A 22654-nucleotide genomic window follows, 5' to 3' on the forward strand; every position below is an offset into this window, starting at 1 on the left:
AGTTCTCAGCAATATGCAGACATTCCTTCTACATAATTACGGAGACTTCAAGAGGCCCAGCAATGCATCTGTTGATCGGCATCAGACAGATGGCCAAAATACACTCTGACACTAAGAAAGTGTGACCTTTGTCCAACAACGAGCCATTTTACAAACAACTGTCTGGTGAGTCTTGATTTCTGCTGTGACACTTGAATGCTTAAGGTGAGAATTTAGCTTAAACAACATGAAAGCATTGATCCATTCTTGGTGGTGGTTCTCTGCACTTTTTAGCCTGTTAGTACCAACTGAACATGGTTTTAAATGCCACAGGCCACCTGGGTATTGTTGCTAACCATGTCGATCCCTTGTGTCCAAAGTGTACTCATCTTCTGTCTATAAAAACGAGTTTACAGTACTCACTCTACCTCCACAGTCACCAGATCTCAATCCAATAGAGCACCTTTGGGATGTAGTGAAACAGGAGATTCACATCATGGATGAGCAGCAACTATATCATGCCATAATTTCAATCACTCTGAGGAATGTTTCCAGCACCTTGTCTTTTTGGTGGAGATAAGATAAGAGAGATAAGATAAGATAGAACTTTATTAATCCCTCGGGTGGGTTCCTCTGGGAAATTCGACTTCCAAAAAAAGCACAGCAACGACCGAAGTTACAGTTACAGAACTGTTATATATATATATATACACACACACACACACACACACACACACATATAAATACAGAGACAAATATAAATAAAATATACAAAGGGGATAAATAGAATAAATAGGAATAAAAAATAAAAATACAAGTGAATTGCACATTTCAAGTATTGAGTCTATTGCACTGTTGACTATTTACAAAAAGTATTGCACAAGGTATTGTACAGTGAGGTGCAGAGGCACTACAGCTTAGTTGTTGATAATCATAAGATAAAATTAAAAACTAATAGCAATACTGTAGCATGAAGCAATTATGCCCTAAATGAACTCATGATTATTTGTTTGCTTCTGCCTTTAATCTCTGTGCTCCTATTTAATATCTATCAATAAAATAAAGAGAAATTTATAGATTAACCAGACAGCTCATTATCTCAGATGCTGTTTCACAAACACAAGACAAACAATAGTCACCAAGGTTCTGGCACAGAATGAATGCACTAATGATGAATACATATTATGTTTCGCCGTGGTAGCTTCTTTTCTCTCATTGCTTCTTTAGACTCGTTACTTTTTGGGGGTTTTTACCGAATACAATTTCCTTGAACAGAAGTGCCGTCTCTGCTATGCTGTGACCCCAAGAAAGATTTTACACTGTGTGACGAAACCCTGGGAGAGAGCATCAAGGACGCGATGAGACAACTTCATTTATGGCCTGAACCAATCTAAGGTGCGTGTTCTGCCGGTCTCAGAGGGCAACACTGCATAACTATGACATCAGCCCATAAACTCTGGGAGGACAGACAGACACAAGCACACCGGTGCTCACACGCAAACCAACACACATAAACAGCCAAACATTTTCTGGTCTGTTAAGCTTTATGAGCCACTGTGCGCCTGGACCGTCCAGGTTTATGTCACACACAATAATGATGAGATGTAAAAATGGTACGGACTCTTGGAACAATAGAATCATCAGGGAACAACACATCCAACTGTGGGCTGCAGAAAATATCAAAGCAGTGGCCACTGTGTAAAATACATGCGCAAGCTATGAGCTATGGTATGCAAGGAAATATCAGTACCGTGAGCCTACCATGTACTACTCCTTACTTCTTCTATAGCTTGTCCTCATCCCATCTTACTCCATTACTGCCTTCACAAGTTAAATTGCTTACCTGCTTCTAATTGTAAGGGCCTAGAGTGGACATTACACAGTTGCATTTCTCTGGTATGTTGAATAGGAACTGGGACTAGATTTTATCAAAGAGAGAAAACAGTCTAGAAGTAGACACACGGGAACTGTTACTATATTTCATCAAGAATAAACCCAAGGGAGGCAGGAGTCAAGTATCTGAACTTCAAAACATTGGCAGCTGCTACATACAGACTAAAGAGGTAAAGCAAAACAACATATTCAAGGAAGATTCTAGAGGAAAAAGTCTCATGAGGTCTTTTAAACTTTGAGTCGTCTCTGTCTAGGCCAGGTGTTTGACCTGAGTCACTCATGTTTTTATGCTTCTTTTCACAGCTCAGCCCAGGTTGCCCCTGCTGTGATTTTCCCTCACTGGCAGAATTGTCTGCTTTCAAAATTCAATGTAACAAACATTTCATCTGTGCTCTAAACTGTTTGTCTTTTCTTCTCTTTCTGTTTGCTCCTTTGAGTTGGACTCTAATGTAGTCTCACTCTTTTGTTTCTACAGCCTTACAGTTAACATACCACTCTGGTCCGTCAACGTTTATTCAAGTGTACATTCATTCTATCAACAAGCATGGGCAGCCCTGCTAATTATGGAGTAAAATCATTAGCATAAGCTTGCATTAACATTTGAGCCATAAAATATACTCCTGATTAGTTCAAGATTCACTTACGTGTCAAAATACAGATGCACCGAGTCTATGTCCATGCGGAACATGTACACGGCGGTGCAGGCAAATAGTCGCAATCAAACTTATAGCTACATGCTAATATGTTGCTAGTGTGAAGTATGTCAGGGAAAGCTGGGTATAATTCTTTGTGCCTCTTTGCAATAGCAGAGCACTTTATTTTCAACTAAGTGTGAGAAGATCTTGCAACTTACTGCAGCTTGAGGGAAAGTTTGATCATGTCTTTTGTAATAAAAAATAATATTTTGCATTTGAAAGGTAATTTTTGGGGGGGGGGGTCCTGCGCATCTCTAGTCAAACCTGTCCAGGGCGTACCCCACTAGGATAAACTGCAGGCAACGCCTCCAACCCTGAATGGGATAAGGAGTAAAGAAGGGAGGTGGGTGAGTGAGTGGATGATAAAAGCTGTACATGACTCATACTGTCAGCTTAGCTACAAACTGCATTTAGGCAAAATTATATATAGGAAAATGCTAAACGTACTGCTGTTTGATTCACCAAAAATAGGCCGAGGTCAAAAGCAATAAGGTATGAGGAGACCTGGGAATAGTATGGGTGAAAAGACATAAGGGAAAAGGGGGTGAAGGGGGAAATATCAACAACTGTGACAGCTGTGTGGATATGGTAAGCTGAACCACAACAGGGAGGCTCCAGGGCAGGAATGCAGAACAGATCAGCCAGACCGGAGCGTGTGCTTAGGTTTGACATGGCGAGGCAGTGGCGAGCCACACCACACAGCAGCTGTCTAATCCCAAACTTCTGCCTTGATACTCCTGTTCTGAAAAGCACAGTCCGTTCTTTGAACTATTGACTTCTTATTTCTTCTAAATCTACTACAGATGCTCTCACTCTTCGGTGTCTATCACTCGCTTGGATTAAACTGACATGCCACTAGTCAGCCTCTGGCACAGGTCGTATCTCACGGTTACGATCTTGACAGGCAACACAATGCAGTCACAGATGAAAAGTATACAGAGCATTTCCTGTATACTTCTTGAGCTCCAGATGTCAAGACCTCAAAAACCAAGGAGTCTTACCTGCTACAGAGTTTGGCCTCGGCATCATGAGGGAAGCTGATGTCTGTGGCAGGTACGCAATGGGTCCCTCAGGTGAGTGACTTGGAGGGTGTGGTGGCCCTGGAGCACCCGCAGATATGTTAGGGTGCTGCTGGTCTGTCCTGGATGGGGTGTCTGCAGGTGTTGCTGTGGCACTGCTGGAGTCTTCTTCGGCCACAGGAGAGCAGGTGTCCGCCCGCACGCTCTGTGCCAGGCCATGGCGACCGCTGCCTCTTAGGCTGCCATCTTTACTCCACTCCAGGCTGGAGCCGCTGCGGTCATCATTCTCTGAAGAACTAGTGATGGTGGCTGAGAGCAGATTTAAATTTAAAAAAAAAAAAAAAAGAGAGAGAGAGAGAGAGAGAGAGAAAGAGAAGGGATTTTCAGCAAGTGAGGGAGGTGAAATGAGGGGAAGAGGCACAAGATATATCTGAGTAATGGTCTTTATGTGCGATGAACATTTATCCGTCTTAATCTCTAGTGAGACACCGAGCTGTAATGGAACTTTCAGCTTTGAGTGGCTTGGTGGTTTTGCTGATTGCCCTATCAACAGTTCTCAGAAGCTCATTTTATATTTACAGTGATCGTCTTCCTATACTCGTGAAACTCGGAAAGTAATATTGCACAGATTTATAGAACGTAATGTATTGTTATTGTTAAGAATCAGCGTTTGAATGATTTGGAATCATCCAGTGCAAACAGCAACTGCAACTGCAACAACTAGTCGGAGGGGAAAATGCAAAAGAGCAGGAATAACAATATAAAACCAAACATGGACATTTTTTTTTTACCCCTTCAGTTTAGACAGGTGTCTCTTCTAGAAGAAGAACTCCTTTAATCTCCCCTCGAGCCAACACAGCGACCTACCACAATCTTAAAAGCAAAGGAAAGGACTAACTCTCCATGATGACAGGCAGCTGGATACAGGAACATCAGCACTGTTAGTGGACTGGAGCCGGCCAGCCAGCTGGCCATGTTTGCATCACACACTACTAATCTGGATTTCATAATGGCGCAGCACGTTGCATCACCACTAATATTAATACAACAAACACATCTTGGACCCTGTGATTCCTGCGCTGGTTTCCTGGGCAAACATGAAGTCCTCTCATGGCAGCAGTCACGATAAACCCTGCTCGGACCACGGCATTAAAAGTCATCGTGATCTGACTGGCTAAACTACAGGACCTTGCTAAGAAGAATATGTAATTATTTATTCAAGCTTAGTGAAAATTTGAATTTTTATTTTATAAACAACTACATGCAGTCAAGTCCAGGCCCCTCGTGAAGGACCTTCTGAGGGAGCTGTTTTGTAAATGTTAAGACATTGCAAAGTCTCACTAATTCCATCAAGGAGCTTTTAATGCAAAACAAAGCCAAATTAATGTGCTTCTGAAATCAGAGTCAAAGTGAAACTTCAAAGAACAGAGAACATTAATCACAGGCATCAGTCTGACTTGTGGACGCACTGTGACTTTGTTCTTTCTTTTCCTTCCTGCACAATTTTATTAAGGAGTGTGGGTGGGATGTTGTAGACCAGTGGTACTTTACACCCCCTTCCCAAAAACACTCCACCCGCCCACTCAAGTACATAGCAGACTAGCATGCCATAGTCACCGATGTAACAATTTAATTTAACATCACTCTGCTGCAGATTTAAAAGCCCTCTGCTGCAGATACAGCTCAAGAATCTGCTGTTAGCAGTGAAGCAGCCAGTCAGTCACAGCTTCAAAGGATAGCTAAACACAGCTAATTAGACTCGAAAATTACATGCACATGGCATTTCATAGTTTGTAATGGGTGTACAATAAAGGGGTCGTAGAATTAGGGATCAAGAAAGGAAAACAAGCTGACCATAGTTATAGCACATGCTGCATTTCTGCAAAACTGTGTTCTGTCCGTTTCAAAGTTCAGGTGTTTGATAGTTGCTCATAACGTCTTCATTACTGACAGATTTTGATGCACAACTAGTGTTACTTCTGCATGTCTGTGTGGGTCTGTGGGTTTGAGCAGCTAATGCACCCTCCCAGCAATCTGTCTGTGACCACAGCAAAGAGCTGAGAGAGACGGAGGCACCGATTTCCATTAAGAACTGGGTTTTATGCAGCATGACTTTACTTCATACCAGCTCGTTTCGCTAACTTTCCTGAAACCTGCTTACTGAAGTTAACAACCACACTTGCAGAGATGGCATTCTCTCACAAAACTCATTTTGAGTTAACTAAAGTAACGTAATTGCGTGCAACTGACAGCAACACATTTGGCACCAGTGCACATCTTATCCTGGGTGGTGTCAAAGCTGCAAGCTGGAAGATACTATATCGCAGCTTACATAAATTATTCAGCACGTTAGCAATGATATTGCTTTGGGGGGCAGAATGACTGAATCATGGTAATCATTTATGTCAACTCTGGAGTATTGGAAATCCAAATTGTTATGTTGGATCTTGCTTTGGCATGCATTACTTTCTCCTGCATGACTATAATTTTCATCAGCAAGTCCGATATTCTTATTAGTTCAAGAATATCAGACAAATATAAGGGCAAGGGAAAAGTTTAAAATCTGGCACCCTGTCCTCTAGTCTAGGAGTGCAGTCAGGGAAAAAAAAAAAAAAAAAAGGGGGGGGGGGGGGGGGGGTTCAACAGTGGATAAATACAGCATCATAGAGTTACAATTTGCCATTCATTCCTCACTCAGAATGGAATCCCAGCATTTTTATAGGCACTGGAGGCTTTGTGAGTAGAAATGGCAGTTGAATTAATGCATCAATAGACTATGCCATCTTCCTGTCAGCTTGAGTAAATCCCCTGACGTCTTTTAGGGCTATTACTACAGATACAGCACAACGTCACACTGTGGCAACTGTCACCTTAACGCCGTCTCATGCCGATACAGCTCTGTCTAAACCCAATGACGTACATGGGGAAGGATGAATATAATGTGACACAGATGGTATTCGATCCCAAAAGGTTTCACACAACGAGTAGTGACTGACACTGCACAGGTGTGTTTTCTTTGTTCTAACTCATAGTGCAGATGAAGCAAGTCAGATTGCAAATTAAAATTAGAAGAGCTTCACAGGAAGTGATTAGTGATTATAAGCAATGCTGCAAAGGGGACTGGGTGTCCATGCTAAAGTGCAAACTAATAGACTACTAAGGAATCAGCAGAGCTGTTGGTATTATTAATGTTCTCATCAAACCCAGAAACCAGTGCAGGCACTGGTAAGCTACAAGTGATAAATTGGAGGCTGGTGTTACATTTTTGTCATTGCTATGAGCTGTGCTACTAGTGCATCTCGCACCAAGCTGCTCAGTCATGCAGGACACATGGTTGAAAGGGTGAGGTGGGGACTAATTTGCACAGGTCCTTGCAAACTAAATGAGGAGGCAATGGTGAGGCCATATTTCTGAGCTATGCACAAAAGAAATTATTTTCACTGAAAATTTCTTTTTTAGATTTATGTAATTTGGATTAAAAGAGATGATGTGAAAAGTAACAGTTTAATCAAAGACCATTCATTTAAATGAAATTTAAGTGCCACCTACTTCCACCTCTGACCTGTGTATAGCTGCTAGATTATGAACAAAGTAAGACATTTTTAAATGCATACAGCGCAACCCTGAACTTCTGTACACATTACCCCGTAAAGAGTATTCAAATATCCTTCAAAGTCGACATTAAATGTTGTTTAATCTGTCAGATCCTTAGTACAAAGTACAAATGGACCGATCAACTGGCCAGGGATCGGAATCAGACGATATTCAACTTCTCGACATGGAGTAGTGACTGGCTGATCAGCTTCCAGTATGTCTGATTACAAGCCAGCTAGTTTCATATATGTGCACAGTGCCACAGACATATTGGCACACACACTCACAGACACACACTAACCTGTTGTTAGAGGCAAACCGCCTCACTGTGTTTCCAACATCAAACTCCACAGACCCTTAAATCACCCTCACCCAGCTGAACATTGAATATTTTAAAGAAGGTAAGGAAGAGGAAGATGTTGTTAAAGTTAAAGCTATCCAGAGCTCATAGCCAGCCCCAAGCCAGCAGCCTTGGTATGAGTAAAGATCAACACAAAAGAAAAATTCCAGAGATGAGTAAAAAAAAAAAAAAGCGAGAGAGAGAAAGGATCAATGCCCTGTGATCTGGTGAAGTTCCTGACATTTGTTTTGGTATATGAATCTGTTGTACCTGCTTTATTTGTAAAGGTAAAATATGTCAGGCAGTGTGGATGCACAGCAACTCATTATTAGACAATTCTTTGAACTTGTTTCCAATAGACACATCATGCTCATCTGATCTGATCTTCTTTTGCTTCCTTAAAAAACCAGTCATCTTTAACGGTGTGTTCACACCGAACGCGATGGACGCGAATAGAGCCTCAGGTTTACATGTAAAGTCAATGGAAAGGCGCGATGACGCGCGATTGTGGGTCCCGCGAAAATTCGGAAGCAGATTTGCGTCGCGAAAACGCCAAAACGCGTGAAACGCGCGTCAGTGTAGCGCGTCTGGCGCGTTTGTTTTGGTGGAGATAATCATAAGATAAAATTAAAAACTAATAGCAATACTGTAGCATGAAGCAATTATGCCCTAAATGAACTCATGATTATTTGTTTGCTTCTGCCTTTAATCTCTGTGCTCCTATTTAATATCTATCAATAAAATAAAGAGAAATTTATAGATTAACCAGACAGCTCATTATCTCAGATGCTGTTTCACAAACACAGGACAAACAATAGTCACCAAGGTTCTGGCACAGAATGAATGCACTAATGATGAATACATATTATGTTTCGCCGTGGTAGCTTCTTTTCTCTCATTGCTTCTTTAGACTCGTTACTTTTTGGGGGTTTTTACCGAATACAATTTCCTTGAACAGAAGTGCCGTCTCTGCTATGCTGTGACCCCAAGAAAGATTTTACACTGTGTGACGAAACCCTGGGAGAGAGCATCAAGGGCGCGATGAGACAACTTCATTTATGGCCTGAACCAATCTAAGGTGCGTGTTCTGCCGGTCTCAGAGGGCAACACTGCATAACTATGACATCAGCCCATAAACTCTGGGAGGACAGACAGACACAAGCACACCGGTGCTCACACGCAAACCAACACACATAAACAGCCAAACATTTTCTGGTCTGTTAAGCTTTATGAGCCACTGTGCGCCTGGACCGTCCAGGTTTATTTCACACACAATAATGATGAGATGTAAAAATGGTATGGACTCTTGGAACAATAGAATCATCAGGGAACAACACATCCAACTGTGGGCTGCAGAAAATATCAAAGCAGTGGCCACTGTGTAAAATACATGCGCAAGCTATGAGCTATGGTATGCAAGGAAATATCAGTACCGTGAGCCTACCATGTACTACTCCTTACTTCTTCTATAGCTTGTCCTCATCCCATCTTACTCCATTACTGCCTTCACAAGTTAAATTGCTTACCTGCTTCTAATTGTAAGGGCCTAGAGTGGACATTACACAGTTGCATTTCTCTGGTATGTTGAATAGGAACTGGGACTAGATTTTATCAAAGAGAGAAAACAGTCTAGAAGTAGACACACGGGAACTGTTACTATATTTCATCAAGAATAAACCCAAGGGAGGCAGGAGTCAAGTATCTGAACTTCAAAACATTGGCAGCTGCTACATACAGACTAAAGAGGTAAAGCAAAACAACATATTCAAGGAAGATTCTAGAGGAAAAAGTCTCATGAGGTCTGTTAAACTTTGAGTCGTCTCTGTCTAGGCCAGGTGTTTGACCTGAGTCACTCATGTTTTTATGCTTCTTTTCACAGCTCAGCCCAGGTTGCCCCTGCTGTGATTTTCCCTCACTGGCAGAATTGTCTGCTTTCAAAATTCAATGTAACAAACATTTCATCTGTGCTCTAAACTGTTTGTCTTTTCTTCTCTTTCTGTTTGCTCCTTTGAGTTGGACTCTAATGTAGTCTCACTCTTTTGTTTCTACAGCCTTACAGTTAACATACCACTCTGGTCCGTCAACGTTTATTCAAGTGTACATTCATTCTATCAACAAGCATGGGCAGCCCTGCTAATTATGGAGTAAAATCATTAGCATAAGCTTGCATTAACATTTGAGCCATAAAATATACTCCTGATTAGTTCAAGATTCACTTACGTGTCAAAATACAGATGCACCGAGTCTATGTCCATGCGGAACATGTACACGGCGGTGCAGGCAAATAGTCGCAATCAAACTTATAGCTACATGCTAATATGTTGCTAGTGTGAAGTATGTCAGGGAAAGCTGGGTATAATTCTTTGTGCCTCTTTGCAATAGCAGAGCACTTTATTTTCAACTAAGTGTGAGAAGATCTTGCAACTTACTGCAGCTTGAGGGAAAGTTTGATCATGTCTTTTGTAATAAAAAATAATATTTTGCATTTGAAAGGTAATTTTTGGGGGGGGGGTCCTGCGCATCTCTAGTCAAACCTGTCCAGGGCGTACCCCACTAGGATAAACTGCAGGCAACGCCTCCAACCCTGAATGGGATAAGGAGTAAAGAAGGGAGGTGGGTGAGTGAGTGGATGATAAAAGCTGTACATGACTCATACTGTCAGCTTAGCTACAAACTGCATTTAGGCAAAATTATATATAGGAAAATGCTAAACGTACTGCTGTTTGATTCACCAAAAATAGGCCGAGGTCAAAAGCAATAAGGTATGAGGAGACCTGGGAATAGTATGGGTGAAAAGACATAAGGGAAAAGGGGGTGAAGGGGGAAATATCAACAACTGTGACAGCTGTGTGGATATGGTAAGCTGAACCACAACAGGGAGGCTCCAGGGCAGGAATGCAGAACAGATCAGCCAGACCGGAGCGTGTGCTTAGGTTTGACATGGCGAGGCAGTGGCGAGCCACACCACACAGCAGCTGTCTAATCCCAAACTTCTGCCTTGATACTCCTGTTCTGAAAAGCACAGTCCGTTCTTTGAACTATTGACTTCTTATTTCTTCTAAACCTACTACAGATGCTCTCACTCTTCGGTGTCTGTCACTCGCTTGGATTAAACTGACATGCCACATGTCAGCCTCTGGCACAGGTCGTATCTCACGGTTACGATCTTGACAGGCAACACAATGCAGTCACAGATGAAAAGTATACAGAGCATTTCCTGTATACTTCTTGAACTCCAGATGTCAAGACCTCAAAAACCAAGGAGTCTTACCTGCTACAGAGTTTGGCCTCGGCATCATGAGGGAAGCTGATGTCTGTGGCGGGTACGCAATGGGTCCCTCAGGTGAGTGACTCGGAGGGTGTGGTGGCCCTGGAGCACCCGCAGATATGTTAGGGTGCTGCTGGTCTGTCCTGGATGGGGTGTCTGCAGGTGTTGCTGTGGCACTGCTGGAGTCTTCTTCGGCCACAGGAGAGCAGGTGTCCGCCCGCACGCTCTGTGCCAGGCCATGGCGACCGCTGCCTCTTAGGCTGCCATCTTTACTCCACTCCAGGCTGGAGCCGCTGCGGTCATCATTCTCTGAAGAACTAGTGATGGTGGCTGAGAGCAGATTTAAATTTAAAAAAAAAAAAAGAGAGAGAGAGAGAGAGAGAGAGAGAAGGGATTTTCAGCAAGTGAGGGAGGTGAAATGAGGGGAAGAGGCACAAGATATATCTGAGTAATGGTCTTTATGTGCGATGAACATTTATCCGTCTTAATCTCTAGTGAGACACCGAGCTGTAATGGAACTTTCAGCTTTGAGTGGCTTGGTGGTTTTGCTGATTGCCCTATCAACAGTTCTCAGAAGCTCATTTTATATTTACAGCGATCGTCTTCCTATACTCGTGAAACTCGGAAAGTAATATTGCACAGATTTATAGAACGTAATGTATTGTTATTGTTAAGAATCAGCGTTTGAATGATTTGGAATCATCCAGTGCAAACAGCAACTGCAACAACTAGTCGGAGGGGAAAATGCAAAAGAGCAGGAATAACAATATAAAACCAAACATGGACATTTTTTTTTTACCCCTTCAGTTTAGACAGGTGTCTCTTCTAGAAGAAGAACTCCTTTAATCTCCCCTCGAGCCAACACAGCGACCTACCACAATCTTAAAAGCAAAGGAAAGGACTAACTCTCCATGATGACAGGCAGCTGGATACAGGAACATCAGCACTGTTAGTGGACTGGAGCCGGCCAGCCAGCTGGCCATGTTTGCATCACACACTACTAATCTGGATTTCATAATGGCGCAGCACGTTGCATCACCACTAATATTAATACAACAAACACATCTTGGACCCTGTGATTCCTGCGCTGGTTTCCTGGGCAAACATGAAGTCCTCTCATGGCAGCAGTCACGATAAACCCTGCTCGGACCACGGCATTAAAAGTCATCGTGATCTGACTGGCTAAACTACAGGACCTTGCTAAGAAGAATATGTAATTATTTATTCAAGCTTAGTGAAAATTTGAATTTTTATTTTATAAACAACTACATGCAGTCAAGTCCAGGCCCCTCGTGAAGGACCTTCTGAGGGAGCTGTTTTGTAAATGTTAAGACATTGCAAAGTCTCACTAATTCCATCAAGGAGCTTTTAATGCAAAACAAAGCCAAATTAATGTGCTTCTGAAATCAGAGTCAAAGTGAAACTTCAAAGAACAGAGAACATTAATCACAGGCATCAGTCTGACTTGTGGACGCACTGTGACTTTGTTCTTTCTTTTCCTTCCTGCACAATTTTATTAAGGAGTGTGGGTGGGATGTTGTAGACCAGTGGTACTTTACACCCCCTTCCCAAAAACACTCCACCCGCCCACTCAAGTACATAGCAGACTAGCATGCCATAGTCACCGATGTAACAATTTAATTTAACATCGCTCTGCTGCAGATTTAAAAGCCCTCTGCTGCAGATACAGCTCAAGAATCTGCTGTTAGCAGTGAAGCAGCCAGTCAGTCACAGCTTCAAAGGATAGCTAAACACAGCTAATTAGACTCGAAAATTACATGCACATGGCATTTCATAGTTTGTAATGGGTGTACAATAAAGGGGTCGTAGAATTAGGGATCAAGAAAGGAAAACAAGCTGACCATAGTTATAGCACATGCTGCATTTCTGCAAAACTGTGTTCTGTCCGTTTCAAAGTTCAGGTGTTTGATAGTTGCTCATAACGTCTTCATTACTGACAGATTTTGATGCACAACTAGTGTTACTTTCTGCATGTCTGTGTGGGTCTGTGGGTTTGAGCAGCTAATGCACCCTCCCAGCAATCTGTCTGTGACCACAGCAAAGAGCTGAGAGAGACGGAGGCACCGATTTCCATTAAGAACTGGGTTTTATGCAGCATGACTTTACTTCATACCAGCTCGTTTCGCTAACTTTCCTGAAACCTGCTTACTGAAGTTAACAACCACACTTGCAGAGATGGCATTCTCTCACAAAACTCATTTTGAGTTAACTAAAGTAACGTAATTGCGTGCAACTGACAGCAACACATTTGGCACCAGTGCACATCTTATCCTGGGTGGTGTCAAAGCTGCAAGCTGGAAGATACTATATCGCAGCTTACATAAATTATTCAGCACGTTAGCAATGATATTGCTTTGGGGGGCAGAATGACTGAATCATGGTAATCATTTATGTCAACTCTGGAGTATTGGAAATCCAAATTGTTGTGTTGGATCTTGCTTTGGCATGCATTACTTTCTCCTGCATAACTATAATTTTCATCAGCAAGTCCGATATTCTTATTAGTTCAAGAATATCAGACAAACATAAGGGCAAGGGAAAAGTTTAAAATCTGGCACCCTGTCCTCTAGTCTAGGAGTGCAGTCAGGGAAAAAAAAAAAAAGGGGGGGGGGGGGGGGGGGGGTTCAACAGTGGATAAATACAGCATCATAGAGTTACAATTTGCTATTCATTCCTCACTCAGAATGGAATCCCAGCATTTTTATAGGCACTGGAGGCTTTGTGAGTAGAAACGGCAGTTGAATTAATGCATCAATAGACTATGCCATCTTCCTGTCAGCTTGAGTAAATCCCCTGACGTCTTTTAGGGCTATTACTACAGATACAGCACAACGTCACACTGTGGCAACTGTCACCTTAACGCCGTCTCATGCCGATACAGCTCTGTCTAAACCCAATGACGTACATGGGGAAGGATGAATATAATGTGACACAGATGGTATTCGATCCCAAAAGGTTTCACACAACGAGTAGTGACTGACACTGCACAGGTGTGTTTTCTTTCTTCTAACTCATAGTGCAGATGAAGCAAGTCAGATTGCAAATTAAAATTAGAAGAGCTTCACAGGAAGTGATTAGTGATTATAAGCAATGCTGCAAAGGGGACTGGGTGTCCATGCTAAAGTGCAAACTAATAGACTACTAAGGAATCAGCAGAGCTGTTGGTATTATTAATGTTCTCATCAAACCCAAAAACCAGTGCAGGCACTGGTAAGCTACAAGTGATAAATTGGAGGCTGGTGTTACATTTTTGTCATTGCTATGAGCTGTGCTACTAGTGCATCTCGCACCAAGCTGCTCAGTCATGCAGGACACATGGTTGAAAGGGTGAGGTGGGGACTAATTTGCACAGGTCCATGCAAACTAAATGAGGAGGCAATGGTGAGGCCATATTTCTGAGCTATGCACAAAAGAAATTATTTTCACTGAAAATTTCTTTTTTAGATTTATGTAATTTGGATTAAAAGAGATGATGTGAAAAGTAACAGTTTAATCAAAGACCATTCATTTAAATGAAATTTAAGTGCCACCTACTTCCACCTCTGACCTGTGTATAGCTGCTAGATTATGAACAAAGTAAGACATTTTTAAATGCATACAGCGCAACCCTGAACTTCTGTACACATTACCCCGTAAAGAGTATTCAAATATCCTTCAAAGTCGACATTAAATGTTGTTTAATCTGTCAGATCCTTAGTACAAAGTACAAATGGACCGATCAACTGGCCAGGGATCGGAATCAGACGATATTCAACTTCTCGACATGGAGTAGTGACTGGCTGATCAGCTTCCAGTATGTCTGATTACAAGCCAGCTAGTTTCATATATGTGCACAGTGCCACAGACATATAGGCACACACACTCACAGACACACACTAACCTGTTGTTAGAGGCAAACCGCCTCACTGTGTTTCCAACATCAAACTCCACAGACCCTTAAATCACCCTCACCCAGCTGAACATTGAATATTTTAAAGAAGGTAAGGAAGAAGAAGATGTTGTTAAAGTGAAAGCTATCCAGAGCTCATAGCCAGCCCCAAGCCAGCAGCCTTGGTATGAGCAAAAGATCAACACAAAAGAAAAATTCCAGAGATGAGTAAAAAAAAAAAAAGCGAGAGAGAAAGGATCAATGCCCTGTGATCTGGTGAAGTTCCTGACATTTGTTTTGGTATATGAATCTGTTGTACCTGCTTTATTTGTAAAGGTAAAATATGTCAGGCAGTGGATGCACAGCAACTCATCATTAGGCAATTCTTTGAACTTGTTTCCAATAGACACATCATGCTCATCTGATCTGATCTTCTTTTGTTTCCTTAAAAAAAACCAGTCATCTTTAATAACTACAATGGTGTTACATCTTTAGCTGGCATACACATTTTGGAGCAACATTATATTAATTTGCACATTAGTGCAGCCAGGCATCAGTGCAATACCACTTATGCAAACATTGCTTCACAGATCAGCATCAGGTCAAAACTCTACAGGCCACCTTTGAGGACCTGAGCTGTGTCAGTAGGTAGAAACGGCAAACGCCCACAGGCAGCAGTCTTTTAAAAAGAAAGTTCACATTAAACTTTTTTAAAAAGAATTCAGTGAATCATCTCAAACTAAACAATGAAAGAAACAAGTAATTCAATCAACTTGAACAAGATGCCACTGCTCCACGAGAAGGGGAAAAGTTAGCTGTGGTAATGCGACTGCAGGATAAACTGCACGAGGGGTTCTTTTCAAACAAGCAGCTTAGAAATGATTGACTGGATCTACTAATAGCTTGTTACCCATTGTTCACTACAGAGCACAGAAACATGGACATTCAGCATTTTCGCCACTGACGACACAAACAGCTAATCTAAAGTCTAAAAATCCCAAGATGATAGAAAAATCAAAAATGCAAAAATGAGACTTAGATTTTACTTGAATAAAATCTAATTAGTTTAAATAAACTGAATTATATTTCTAGATGACATGTATGGCGTGCATTGTTATTAAAAACTAAACCTTTTTCTTGTACCATAAAAGTTGCAATCTGAGAATAATGTGGGAGCTATTAAACAGGCTTTTCTTCCTCACCTATGATCCCACTGTCCTTGCTCTCTAGCGTGGAACTGGGGCTGGTGATGGTCCCACAGGGGCTGGAGCGGCTGAGTGGGGGACGGCTCGCGGTGCTGTTTAGGGTGGAACATGGGCTGTCAGTGCTGGGAGACGCCGTGCTGCTTGTTAGTGTGGAGCAGGGGCTGATGCCCTGGCTAGTCAGAGAGCACTGCGGAGAAGAGAGATGAAAAAAGGGGGTTAAGGTACACCAAGAATGTACTTTACTAATCAAATATGTCAATGGAGAATGAAGTCAGCTGGCAACAAGTTCACATTTTTTTGTAGCCCGAACAAGAAAAGACAAGAAAAAAAAAAGCAACAAAAAATAATTTTCCAACCTTATTTGGAAGGAGTATTGAGAAAAATCACTGTCTACTTTGACCTGGATCATGTGAAAGCAATGCAAAAAATTCCTTTGCAAATAAACAAGCGCTTTACATGCGAGCATGACACACAAGCCGAAGGCCATAAGCACTATAAATGGAGCAAGGCTTAAAAATTACACACTCATATGTCTAGAGGAACCAAAATAAGTCTGAAGAGTATTTCACAAGGGAAGTAGTCTTTAGTTTGTGTGAACACAATAGACACCCTTTTTTTTTTTTTTAGGTCATCCAGCCTGTCTGACAACCATACAACAGCTAAATCTTTGTCTGAGATAACCGACAACCGTAGAAATCCAAATTAAAGCTGGTTTGTCCAGTTTCCGCATCTTCCTTTAACTGGATCCAAACATAATACAGTGTAGCTTATCATTGCCCCAATGAGATGCAAAGCAACACCTTCCAACAACTGATTATGACTTTGTAGGTTTTAAAGCAAGTTTTGCCCTAGTCTCACAACAAAATTACGAAAACTGAACTTTTCTCACCACAGGCCCATTTATTTAGCATACAAAAGCACTGACTTTACAATTGAAAACACACAAAAGATGGTCCCTAATACAGCTTAGTAGCGCTCCAAAGATTGTTGGGTTCTAAGCCAAATCAGAGAAATAATTACATGCAGACATTTTATCATTCACTGCATGAATAAAACACTCCTACTGTTGTGAGAACTGCTCGAATTAAATAATAAAATTCAATTTGGTTTATTCCCCATGTAGAATAAACTAAACCCTTTTTTGGAGATTTATTTGTTGCCTGGGGGGGTGGGGTGGCTTTCAGGTATAGTTGGTTTCACAAGCATAATATACTGCTAGTAGACTGTTATACTACTCACAGTTATGTTACTGTCATGCTACTGCAAGTAGGTGCAAATAACATGTGTATTTCCCCAACTAGGGTTGTCACAATATTTATACACAACACAATTATTGTGGCCAAAAATATTTACTATAATAGAATTTTCCTGATATCTGTTGACAGCAGAATAATGCTATTGGTCAAATTCACAACTAACTCTTTATTTTTTGTGTTTTTGGCAAATTAATGACTTGGCAATGTAACCAGATCTATAAAAACCAGACAAAAAGAGCAATCATTTATAATATCATGTGTTTATCATTAACATGATATTAATATTTGGTTAACATCTGTACTGGTACAGCACAGCGTTTTTTTTATACATGTTCCTGCACTACTGAAAAATTTGGGTGTGGCAGACTGGCAACCCAAAAAAAACATTGTTGTCAAACATGAACAAGAGTTCACAAAAAAGTAAGCTCACCTATGCTTATCCAAGTGTGACTGATTCATTCTAGACCATAGGCTAGTGCAAAGGCAAGCTGATAGGGAAGAAGAATGGGATGAAGAATAGGGAGAATGACTGGCAGCATGACTAATATCTTGAGGAATGCTAATATAACTATATAAAATTTTCTAAGTCAACTTCCAGTCTGCAGGCGGTGTCCCACCCAATAAACACAGTAAGTCTAACACCTGACTGACATTTAATTTTCTGTGAGGCAAAACTAAAAACTAACACAGTTAAAGGCACATTGTAAAACAGCAGTATGGTGGAAAAGACAATTGCTGACAGATGACAATAACGTGCTGCTCTTCACATGAACTCCGAGAACACAGATCTACATAGAGTCAGACCGCCCGTCTCCTCTTTTCACATCCCAACTACTGAACACAATTCATGAAATGCTTTCTAAGTCTTTGCATTCCTAGAATTGCTACTTCAGTGTCAAAAACAGTCCAAGGCACGAGATGAAAACCTAACGTGGTGGGTTCTGCTCTTCACACAGCCCAGCTTAATTAGTAAAGCCAAACAAACTGAGGCTCAGACCTAACACAACTCTATTTCTGTACCCGGACTCAGACACTCTTGTTACACACTCAAGAGCCCCTGGAATAGCACTCAAGTTACTGGGAGACTAGCATGCCGCGCTGAAAAGCATGCACAGGAATAAAATCACATGCAGTCAATTTTGAATAGGCAGTTACTTTTCTTCAGGACAGATTGAACAGTTCAAACAAAACAGTGTGACAGTTACCGTTGCTTGAGGTCCCAAGAAAACAAGTTCCAGAGGTGCCTCTTAAAACCCCGTCCATAACGAACACGAGAAAAGAAAAAAAAAAATCAAGCTGCAAAAAAATTTAAAAAAAAAAGAGGAATAGAAAAAAAATCCATTCAAGTGAAACACTGTCACAACTAGCTTCTCCCCTTGTGCTTTCTCTCTGTCCTCTATCTCTCTGTGTGTGCTGCAGCGATGGCAGCAGCTGCTGTTGGTAGTGCGGTGAGGAGCTGGAGGGGAGGGAGAAAATGAAATACCTTCTTTTCATTCTTGTCGTCCATAGGTATGCGTGCCGTACCCGGGATCCCTTCTCCCAGTAAAAAGCCCAGTCTTGTCATCAGTTCCTGAGTGGCAGGGGAGGAGGAGCTTGGCTGTTTCTCCGCTTGCAGATCTACAGATATGAGAGAGAGAGGGAGAGAGAGAGAGAGAGAAATGCTTAACACTAGCAGGCAGATTCCCTCTCTACACTGGATGCCCCACACAAGGCCACGCTGCTGGCCCTGCCCTCCTCAACACTGCTCTGAAATGCTATGCTGCACTCTCCCAGCTGCTGCTGATGTGGTGCAGACCCAGAGAAGGTGAGGAAAGAGAGCAAGAGTGCGAGAAAGAGAGGAAAGAGAGAGTGAGCGTGTGCGGCCACGGCTGGTGTGTGAGTGTTCTAAAAGAAAGTGAATACATGTGAATATCCAGCATTGTAAGAAAGCAGAGACTGGGTGTGAGTGAGTGAGTGAGTGAGTGAGTGAGTGAGTACGCGCCCTACAACATGCCTCGAGCGCCAATTCCAGGGCTTTCGGGTTGTTTACAGCTCTCACTTATAGAGCCTCTGAATATCAATGAGTGGACCTCTGCTTCCTGCAACACAACTTGAACTGTCTGTGGTCTTCATTCTCAAGCCTTAAAATTACTTTAGATTGCAATTTCAAGCTTGGGATGCCATCAACAAGGAAGAGACAACTTGTAATCACCTTTCTGTTTACACAAACAGACCTTTTTTTTTTTACATATTAAACCAAAAACCAGGCAGATAAATAATAACAGTATATGCAAAATACTGGGTTTATCGTCTAAAATCCATTGTGGATAGCAACTCAAATGTGGATGTTGCAATCTAGTGATGTCAAAAAGGCAAGCATACACTGATGATGAAGATGTCGGGAGAAAGAGTGAGAATGTCCGAGATACAAAAAGCTTATTATTCATCTCTCTGGCAGCACCTCTTTCTCCTCCTCTACTTCATTTTCTCCTTTACCTCCATTCTTCCGCAGCTATTAATAATGTTGACCGTGAATCTGATTAAACACAAACAAGTCCTGTGGCATAATGTGCTGCCAAGCCCGAGTCAAGTCAAAATCAGACCACCAGACAAACACCATTGGCATGCAAATAGCATACAAATGCCAATACACAGATAATGCATTACCTGTTAAAGTAAATAAATTGTCATAATAGCCAGTCTTGCAATCAAAAGGTCATACAGTTCTCCAACCTGGTGAAATTACTGGGTCATGCAACCCAAAATAAAACTGGAAAAAGGCCTAATCAGTGAAGTGTGGGGCTGGCAATAAACGCCCTAAATTCAATCTCTCTCTATCTCGTTTGAAGTTCAAGCACTGAGCCTTATAAACAGTCACACAATCCTGAAGTCATACCCACTACATACTTAACTAGAGGAACTCTTTACTGCTTAGTCGATCGATAGAAAAATAATCAGCTCCTTCAGTGAGCGTTCATTGTTTTCCTAAAAACTCAATGATGTCATGATCCTGCTTCACCTCAGTGAAACAAAATAAGTTTCCTGAAGAAATGAACCCAAATTCTGCAAATTTGCGACAGTTTTCACTGTTCTTGACATGTTAAACAATTCACTTTTTTCTTTTTAAATCATCAGTAGATTAATCAATAAAGTAAGTAATGACTACTTCTAATTCATTAGCTGGATTGGCTTTTTATCATTGAGAAGAGGCTAACCTTTTACTCCAGACATGCAAAGCGTGCCCAATTAAGGAAAATGCACAAACCGCAGCAACAGATCGAATACAGATTTAATAAACGCTAAAGTTTCTTGAATTTCCCTGGAAATGTAATCATAATTAAAATGCAAGCAGCTGGTGTTACTGTAACTACAAGAAGGATTTAGTCAAAGAACACCCCATGCCAGCAATTTATCAAAGGCTTCGGTACGAAACCGAATTAGCCCTTATGGCCTGGCACTTTAGTCGCGTGCCTGCCTCCTTCAGCCAAGAACAAAACGTGTTAAACAAGATATATATGCATCGCAAGTACTGCCAGACGAGTTCATACAGTATCCATAACTTTAGGCTGTGCAGAAGATTTATGTTACCCCCCTTGACACATCTGCCCACCGGGTTGTCTTTTTTAAAGTGTATCTTTTATGCATTTATTTATTTTATTATACATTTATTTATTGGCACTGCCTTCAGGAGAAGTTGCTCTGTCCTTTAGAACTACTTTGAATTTAGAAAAACTTAAACATTCTACAAGCCTTAAAATAAATAAATAAATGAATATAAATAAAAATTCTCTTATCCCACAAGCCTACAAGTTCTATACTGAATAAATTCAAGCTTTTGTCCACATAGTAGCAGACAAAGAATGCTAACCTAATGCGTGCTGTACTCGCATCACCCCATCTCCATTGCAAATGCCATGAAGTGGGAACGCTATGCATTGAAAATCCATTGTTAATAGGGAATGTCACCCAGCTCATTTAAATGCTCGAGGGGAGCCTTTTACAATCGCTCAGGCAAAGACGCCGCTCAGTCCTGAATGCACATCGCAATGATTATATAAGTCAATTCTGAGCCTTCACCCAGCAATATTATCAAGTGTAAAGAAAATAACATACAAGATCATTTCCCACATCCACAATTCAACTTGATAACCCCACTCTGAACGGGTATCATCAATGCTGAGAGCCTGTTGTGGTCGAATAATTTCAAGCATGCATCCACATATTGTATGCGCTTCATCAACTTTTAGTAGATGGTTACAGATATTAATCATTTGGCAATAAAATGGTAATGGGTCTGGGGTCTTTAAAAGGGGGCACCTTGCATATCACACATTTATGGCTACTGTACATTAGCAGGCAGTGACAGGTTGTTGATTTTTTTATTATTAGCCTGTCAGAGTCTTGTCTTTTGCTTTTATAGTGGCTATCAACACAGATCCACAACAGCTAGGAATAAGATGCTACGAGACTAACAGCTTTACAGGTGCAAACCATGTGAGGCAACTAGAAACATGCCAGAGAAAACGACTGTGAAACATAGTTGAAATCTTCGCCTTCTGGAGATTAGTGCAACATTGTTTGGCTGCTGAAAAAAAAGAAAAAAAAAAGGCAAAACTGTATTTTGTGAGCTCTGGCTTTAATGATGTAAGCTGTGGACTGCGAGAGATCCTCGGGTCAATTCCAGGAGGAGACACAAGTTCCTTTGTTTAAATACAAACCCTTGTGGTAACCCCTTGCGATTACGGTAGGAACCGAAAGTAGCTTCTTTTTGGAATCGATAGGATCTAATTAATTTCTCATAAAATCTGGTTTGATTTTTACTCATAATTGCAGACCTACATCTGTCAAACCAGCTTAATCAATCAGTCAGAGACTTAAACTTGAGGAAAAAACTCATCAATTTAGTAACATGTAGGATCTCCCTGGGCAGCAACAACCTCCATCAGAAATTTCCAGATGAATAACGATGACCAATTTTGGATCATCGCTACCAACAAAAAATGGTTCAGTCTATCAATATATGCTGTCATTGATCAGCCGCCTTCAGGTCATGCAGCACTCATCTGTCTCATGGGATAAGGTCAAGACCCTGACTTTGTTATTGTAAAATATATATTTTTTTCTAACCTTCTTGTTATTGATTTTCTTGTATGCTTAGGGTCACTGACTTGTTGCATAATCCAATATCTCCTACGCTTCTCCCCCGACATTCTCCTGTATAATTTCCTCATACAATTTTAAATTCGTTGTTGCCTCGATCGCTCCAAAGGTTTCCTGCCCTGAAGTAGCAAAACAGCCCCAAACCAAAATGTTCTCTCCAGCATGCTTAACACTTCAGATGAGGTTTTGGTTGCTGGTGTGTAGAAACAAATCCAAATGAGATGTTTAGCATTGTTTTGGCCAAATCTCTTGACTTTTGCCTCGTTCATGGCACATCGTCCCTTTTTCTCTTGCTCTTTTTCTCGGCAATGTGAATGATTACTCTCGTGTATTTAATACAGACATGAAAAGCACAGCTGTTAGAGTGCGTGTGTGCT

The 22654-nt window shown here is 41.4% G+C and overlaps 1 protein-coding gene across 1 annotated transcript in view; it reads right to left on the reverse strand.

Annotated features, from left to right (window-relative positions):
- tanc1b (tetratricopeptide repeat, ankyrin repeat and coiled-coil containing 1b) overlaps nt 1–22654 on the reverse strand; it is a 103405-nt gene that overhangs the window by 27921 nt on the left and 52830 nt on the right. The window contains exons 5-7 of the mRNA XM_026144295.1: nt 18622–18755; nt 15880–16069; nt 3569–3895 (exon numbers count right to left, since the gene is read on the reverse strand). Coding sequence (XP_026000080.1) covers nt 3569–3895; nt 15880–16069; nt 18622–18755 — 651 coding nt within the window. The remainder of the gene's footprint in view (nt 1–3568; nt 3896–15879; nt 16070–18621; nt 18756–22654) is intronic.

The sequence above is a fragment of the Astatotilapia calliptera genome, chromosome 16 (assembly GCF_900246225.1).
Source record: "Astatotilapia calliptera chromosome 16, fAstCal1.2, whole genome shotgun sequence".
Taxonomy (NCBI): Eukaryota; Metazoa; Chordata; class Actinopteri; order Cichliformes; family Cichlidae; genus Astatotilapia; species Astatotilapia calliptera.